The sequence below is a fragment of the Capra hircus genome, unplaced genomic scaffold, assembly GCF_001704415.2.
Source record: "Capra hircus breed San Clemente unplaced genomic scaffold, ASM170441v1, whole genome shotgun sequence".
Classification (NCBI taxonomy): Eukaryota; Metazoa; Chordata; class Mammalia; order Artiodactyla; family Bovidae; genus Capra; species Capra hircus.
Genome location: NW_017189667.1, coordinates 1 through 7,398, shown reverse-complemented (window position 1 = coordinate 7,398; position 7,398 = coordinate 1). Strand labels below are relative to the sequence as shown.

Below are 7,398 nucleotides of genomic sequence, written 5' to 3'. Positions count from 1 at the left end.
GCCCCTCTCCAGCCTGGGCACTACGGAGCCTGGACCTGCTCCTTGTGCTGAGGGTGTGAGGCGGTGCGGGCAGGCGGGAGCAGGGGCTTCAGGATCGGCTGCTTCGGTTGAGGTCTTGAGGCGAGAAGGGGGTCCCCGTGAAGGCTGCCTCAGGGACATTTGAAAACAGGGCGAGTGACCGCCTCCAGGCCCAGCCGCCCTCCCCCACTCCACCTCCCATCTGCGTGTTTCACAGCCCACTCTGCCGTCACGGAGGCTGTGGCAATTCTAGCCCGAGTACCGCCTGCTGCGTGCAGGGTCTCCTTGGTCTTGGGGTGAGAGGAGAATGGCAGGGGCCTGCTCTGCTTCCTCCTCCTGGCTGGAGCAACCCTGCTCCCAGAATGTATCCCTCCTTGTGTGCCCCCGCGGTGGGGGCAGGGAGCAGAGCAGCCCGGAGGAGGGGCTGGGCCTTCACTCCTTCCAGGGGGGTCAAGGGGCACAAGGGCAGGCCAGAGCCCCCTGGAGCCCTGTGGGTCTCCCCCTCATCTTGCCAGCAGAGAGGAGTCACCCTCTGTGTGAGGAGTGTGGCTTGAAGGGGTCACCCCATCCATCATGGCCCCCATGCGCTGAGCTCGGGGAAGTTTGTGCAGAAGCCAGGCCTTCAGGCCGACTCTGAAGGCCCTGCCTGAGACCCCTCCTGGCCAGAGGTCTCCCAGGAGCAGTCAGTGGAGGGGCTGGACCAACCGGCTGCGTCCTGTTGGTCCCCGCCGCTGCGGCCCGCCGGGCCCTCCCTTGTCCGGGGGAGCGTGGCCAGACGGGCCGGGCTCACCGCTCTTGGAAGAGCAACGGTGACGAGAGGCCCTCTTCCCAGGGCCCGCCTTGCAGTGTAGCCCTGGGCTCTGTCTATGGAATTTCTACATTTTAATTTTTAGAAGCAGCTTAACACAATAACATGGGATTGAAATTAGCAGGCTCCCTGAGGATGGAACACCTGCCGTTGGTTTCCGTGGGAAGTTGGGGTGATAACCCGAGTGGGTGGACACATACAGCTCTGTGGACACAAAGCGTGCACACAGAGGCAGATACACGCGCGCACACCCACGCCCTCCTGCCCCGGGGCAGCTACGGCACCCTGCGGACATGTGTGCATACACCAGCCCCACTGGGTGGTCGCGCCTGTCTTGCCGTTGGCGCGACGGGTCTGAGAACGCCTCCCTCCTGCTCTGAATTTAGAGTCTCGCTCCAAACACCTGCGGCAGCCCCTGGGTCTCCGGACCAAGCCCCTCTGCCTAGAGGCCCCCAAAGCCACCTCACGTGTTTGGTATGCAAGGCCGGTCTGTCCTCAGGGACAAGTCAGTCAGTGTTCACCATGCAGTTTGGCCCCGATGGGAGCCCTGCCCGGCTCCTGCAGCCTTCCCCTGAGGGTCCCGTAAAGCCTCCGTCTGCAGTGCAGACCCGGCAGACCTCTGGGAGGGTCTGTGGTTTTTTTCCCAGCCACCTGGGCCCCAATTTAGTATGAACAACAGCTGCTGTGCTCTTATCAGCTAATGGTTCCTTCTGCCCGGCCTCCCTCTGTGCCAGAGCCCCTGATTTCTGAACACAGCCTTTCCCTCTCAGCTCGCCACCCAACCCCGCCGCACGCCGCAGTGCCGGGAGGCAGCTGAGCCACTGCCGGCCTGGGGGACACCCCCAGCTGTCTCATTGCTGAGACTCCCGTTTCTAGTTAGCCATCCACCGGCCCCTGGGATCTACAGCAGGGGGTTGGCCGACGTAAAGCCCACACGCTGTGGGTGTGTGGGCCTCCCCGAGGCACAGCTGTCCCCCAGCCAGGGTGAGCCCCCGCCCAGCCGTGCCACGCAGTGTCTGATGGGCATGCGGGCTGTGGGCTGGCTGGCTGCCTGCAGTGGCCGGGGCTGGCTGAGCTCTGGCGCAGAGAGCTCGAGGAGGCGGCCTTCCGATGCCTCACCTCTGCCGGGTTCGGGTCAAAGCTCTGGGCCGTCCTCACCTCCCTTGACGAGTGGGAATGTCCTTCAGTCTCCAGGCCCTCAACCACCTGCTCCCCACCCCGTCCAGGGGCCAGCGGTCTTCCTGAGCTGTAGCGAGCCTGTGCGTCTGCAGAAGGAGCCCCAGGGCTTCAGTGATGGAATTTCAGTGCCTTCTTTTTCCGCAGCTGAGGGAGGCGCAGAGGACCCTGGACTCGGAGGGCCAGCTCGCTGGGCGGGCGCGGGGAGAGACAGCAAGTTGCCCCTGGACCCGTCCGCAGGCCCCAACGGCCCCAGAGCACGTGACCTCAGGCCCTCTGGAGCCCCCCTCACCTGGCCGAGGTCAGTCACTGGCGAGCCCCAGGCCGCTGCAGCTCGTCTGGCTCCAGTCTGGGGAAGCGACAGCCTCCCCGCCCCCTGCGGGTCTTCTGGGCTGACGGGAGGCTCTGCTCTGCCTGCCTGCGGGCGCCCACTGACCCTGCCGCACCCACGGCCCTGTGGCTTGATCGCTGCTGCCCTGGGTGCCGGGCGCAGGGTGATGGGGATCCAGTGGGAAAGCTGACTTGGGCCTGGCTGTCTGCGTACACCGGCCACTGTCCCACAGCCTCACCAGCAGGAACTGGTTCCATGATGTGAGGTGTCATTTATGAGGCGCTGGGTATGCTGAGGCTCTGCTAGAAATGCCTCTAGGTCAGGAATCTGGGGCGTGGTGTTCAGGGGATTCCATCAAGGCCGCGTGTGCAGGAAGTGACAAAGCTGGCGTTTAATGCCGCAGGCTCATTGCAGGACTCGGCGGAATCAGCGGGCGAAGAGCTTAGGGGAATCCAAGGGGCCTCCTTGCATCCTGGGGCCAGAGGGGGCCCGCATGGGATCACAGCCTCCCAGACCCGCAGTGGTGAGCGGGTCAGGCGAGGGGTCATGGCCTCCCAGGCCTGCAGTAGGGTTACGGCCCCCCAGACCCACAGCAGTGAGTAGGTCAGACGAGGGGTCACGGCCCCCCAGACCCTCACGGGGTCACAGCCCCCAAGACCTGCAGCGGGATCAAGGCCCCCCAGACCCGCAGCGGGGTCACAGCCCCCCAGGCCCGCAGCAGTGATGGGACGGAAGCTGACGGAGCTGGGCTTGGGGCGCTCTGTGTGAGAAAGAAGACTGAGCAAGCGGGGGTCAGTGTGGCAGGAGGCGGGCCTTGAGGCGAGTGTGTCTGACCGGCCCGCGCTCCTGTCTGTGCTCGTGTCTGCCAGGAGACGTGCTGGGTGGTCCGGAGTCCGTTGCCCAGGCCCCCAGAAGGGGGCGTCCAGACCCCCCGGGCGGCACCCCTGGGTCGACACCCACCCTCTGTATGGGGCACACAGCGCAGGTGAAGAGGCTGTGGGTCCCGCTGGGGGAGCCTGGATTTTACCCCTTCACCCGCCGGGTCCACTCGCGCTGCAAGGACGCTGAAGGCCCGGCTCCGGCTTCCCGCCGGTGGCTCTCCCCATGCCTGCTCTTCCCACCGTGAATCCCTGGGCTCTTCGGAAGGAAAGGGCAGACCTGCAGAAATCCCGAGGGATGGTGGCTGTGGGGCACGCTGAGCGTGGCCAAGGACTCCACGCCTCCGTCTCGCTCACAACACGGGGTGTGATGGCAGCTTGGTGGGGAGAGGAGGAACAGGGGACTAAACAGCTGCAGGTGCATTTCAGACTCGGAGGTTTTTTGACCAGGCGCATTGGAGAAGGAAATGGCAACCCACTCCAGTGTTCTTGCCTGGAGAATCCCAGTGACAGGGGAGCCTGGTGGGCTGCCGTCTATGGGGTTGCACAGAGTCGGACACGACTGAAGCGACTCAGCATTCTCAGAGAACGTTTGTGTTAAAAGGCTTGAGAGGTCTTTGTCCTCAGTCGGCCAGAAGCAGGCTCTCTCCTCCCTCGGGATTCCTCAGGCCTGTGATTCCCTTCTCCCCTCCCCTCCTCTCTTTCTTTCCCCGGAGCTGAGAGAAGGGATGGGGACGCGGCACATGGGGGATGCTCAGAATTCGTGGTCTGGTGCCGTCTGTCACTGCAAGTGGCCTCCTCTACTTTCAGGGACTAGGAAAGAGAGCTCACACTAGGGGCTCCCCAAAACTTCGTTGGTCTTGAGAAGCTGAAGGGTCTGGGCCCAATGAGGCAACCAAGTGTCAGGATTTCTGGGAAGAAAGAAGGAAGCGGCAGGGAAGGGCTGTGAACGTTGAGGACGAAGCTTTTCCTCGATGTTGGGGAGAAGTGACGGGACAAGGCCGCCGGAAGCCTGAACACAGCCTGGCAGTGGCCCTTTGGTGAGAGCCGGTGACTGCCGCCCCGAGCCCTGCGCAGACGGGGGCTGCTCCCCAGGGCATGGCTGCACCCAGGCATCCACCCAGCGCAGCTTCTGCCTGCGTGCACGTGGGGGTCAGGTGGCCTGTCCTGGAACAGCGGTGATGGACCGAGGACAGGAGTTGGGGGTCACTATGAAGGGGTCTTTGGGGTCCAAGCACTTCAGGGGCACTCTGGGGGGTCCTTAGGGGTCACTCTGGGGGTCCTCAGGGGTCACTCTGGGGGTTCTTGGGGGACACTCTGGGGGTCCTCAGGGGGCACTCTGAGGGGGTCCTCGGGATCTGAGCACTTCAGGGGAACTATGAGGGGTCCTCGGGGGTCACTCCGTGGGGGTCCTAAGGGGGCACTTTTGGGGGTCCTCGGGGGGCACTCTGGGTGGTCCTTGGGGCCTGAGCACTTTGGGGGGCACTCTGAGGGGGTCCTTGGGGTCTGAGCACTTCGGGGGAACTATGAGGGGGTCCTCGGGGGGCACTCTGGGGGATCCTCGGGCGGCACTCTGTGGGGTCCTCGGGGGGTACTCTGTGGGGGTCCTCAGGGGGCACTCTGGGGGTCCCCGGGGGGGCACTCTGGGAGGTCCTTGGGGCCTGAGCACTTTGGGGGGCACTCTGAGGGGGTCCTTGGGGTCTGAGCACTTCGGGGGGAACTATGAGGGGGTCCTCGGGGGGCACTCTGGGGTCCTCAGGGGGCACTCTGGGGGGTCCTTGGGGGGCACTCTGGGGGGTCCTTGGGGCCCGAGCACTTTGGGGGGCACTCTGAGGGAGTCCTCGGGATCTGAGCACTTCGGGGAGCTATGAGGGGGTCCACAGGGGGCACTCTGGGGGTTCTTGGGGGACACTCTGGGGGTCCTCGGGGGGCACTCTGGGGGGGTCCTCAGGGGGCACTCTGGGGGTCCTCGGGGGGGCACTCTGGAGGGTCCTTGGGGCGCAAGCATTTTGGGGGGCACTCTGAGGGGTCCTTGGGTCTGAGCATTTTGGGGGGAACTATGAGGGGGTCCTCGGGGGGCACTCTGGGGGGTCCTTGTGGGGCACTCTGTGGGGGTCCTCAGGGGGCACTCTGGGGGGTCCTTGGGCCCGAGCCCTTGGGGGGACACTCTGAGGGTCCTCAGGGGGGCACTCGGGGGGTCCTCAGGGGGGCACTCTGGGGTCCTTGGGGGGGCACTCTGGGGGGTCCTTGGGGCCCGAGCACTTTGGGGGCACTCTGAGGGAGTCCTCCGGATCTGAGCACTTCGGGGGAGCTATGAGGGGGTCCACAGGGGGCACTCTGGGGGGTTCTTGGGGGACACTCTGGGGGTCCTCGGGGGCACTCTGGGGGGGTCCTCAGGGGGCACTCTGGGGGTCCTCGGGGGCACTCTGGGGGGTCCTTGTGGGGGCACTCTGTGGGGGTCCTCAGGGGGCACTCTGGGGTCCTCGGGGGCACTCTGGGGGTCCTTGGGGCCCGAGCACTTTGGGGGCACTCTGAGGGGGTCCTTGGGGTCTGAGCACTTCGGGGGGAACTATGAGGGGGTCCTCAGGGGGCACTCTGGGGGTCCTTGGGGCCCGAGCACTTTGGGGGGCACTCTGGGGGGTCCTCGGGATCCGAGCACGGGTCTGACAGTCCTAGTTCTCCAGTCCCACTGTCTGCAAACGCAGGGTCATTCTGGACTTCCCAGTCTCCGATCCCCCCTTCAGCAGAGCAAGCCCCTCGCACCCCCGCAGTGTAGCCTCACGTGTCTGTATGTGGGACTCAGCATCAAGGCCAGGGCTGCCCACAGCAGCATCTGTGCTGGCATCTGGACACCAGCAGTGTCTGGACTCCGGAAGCCCCTCGGCTTGGCAGGAGGGCCGCACATCACCCAGCCGGGCTCTCATCCACAGACGGCCCTTTCCAGGCCCCAGGGCTGTTTGCTTAAAAGGACAGGACCTTCCTTAAAGTGACAGGCAGACGAGGCTTCGAGTAGGTCGTTAGGGGAGGGCTGAACGTGAAAGTCGCGCAGTCGTGTCCGGCTCTTTGCAACCCCGTGGACCATACAGTCCACAGAATTCTCCAGGCCAGAATACTGGAGTGGGTAGCTGTTCACTTCTCCAGGGGCTCTTCCCAACCCAGGGATTGAACTCAGGTTTCCTGCATTGCAGGTGGATTCTTCACCAGCTGAGGCACCGGGGAAGCCCAAGAATACTGGAGTGGGTAGCCTATCCCTTCTCTAGACCCAGCCTATCCTTTCTTCCGACCCAGGAATCAAACTGGGGTCTCCTGCATTGCAGGCGCATTCTTTACCAGCTGAGGCACCGGGGGAGCCCCCGGGGAGGGCTGGGCCCACACTCCTGCCAAGGTGGAGGGAGTTCGGGGCCCCTGCAGGCGTTTGCTGTGAACGGAGGGCGGGGAGTGACCACTTCTGCCAACTGGGCGGCATCTTGAGTCCTGGCTTGAGCTCCCAGGAGTAGAGCACGCAAAGACCGGTGCGTATGTGTCCTCTCCTCTCCCTTCTTCCTTTTGAAAAAATCACCCTCGATTGTTCACTCATCCGGCTGCTGTTTACAGGGCGTCCGCTGGTCTCCGGGCAGCTTGCTGGCTTGCCCTCCATGAGCTTGCAGTCACTGGGAGGGGAGCTGTTAAAGAGACTCGAAACGGGACGAAGGCACTGCTGTGAATGTGGGTGCACGGTGCCCGGGGGTGGGAAGTGGTTCTTGTCGGATTCCAGCCCCTCTGCACATCGGTGCCCACCTGGCCCATGGCTCAGCTCCAGGAGCCAGGAAAGAGGTCCCCAGTGACCATTAGGCTGCTGGAAACCTACCTTGTGGAGTAGCCTCCAGCTATCAGTGTTGACAGTCTGCCTGGCTACCTGTGATCACCCACACACCACCTGGCAGAATGCCAGGACTGCTGTGTGCGAAGCCCAGCAGGTCCCAGTGTGAAGCCACCTTACGAGCTCCCAGCACTTTCTGAAAGGAACTGGGATGCCTACACCACCTTACGAGCTCCAGCACTTTCCTGAAAGGAACTGGGATGTGCCTACAGCCACTTACGAGGCTCCCAGCACTTTCTGAAAGGGACTGGGATGCCTACACTGCAGATTAAGAGTTCAGGGGAAGGATGGAATGCGTCCTGGCAATGAGAGCGCTTGCCTGGGGAGG

General features: G+C 64.0%; 1 protein-coding gene across 1 annotated transcript; it reads right to left on the bottom strand.

The window, feature by feature from the left end:
- Window positions 1–4,931: 4,931 nt before the first annotated feature.
- On the bottom strand, window positions 4,932–5,768 carry LOC108634605 (proline-rich protein 2-like; the record flags this gene model as incomplete). The annotated part of the gene is made up of 2 exons (XM_018044645.1): window positions 4,932–5,522; window positions 5,571–5,768. Coding segments are annotated over 2 exons (789 nt in total), but the record flags the coding sequence as incomplete, so codon positions are not given.
- Between the last annotated feature and the right edge of the window lie 1,630 nt (window positions 5,769–7,398).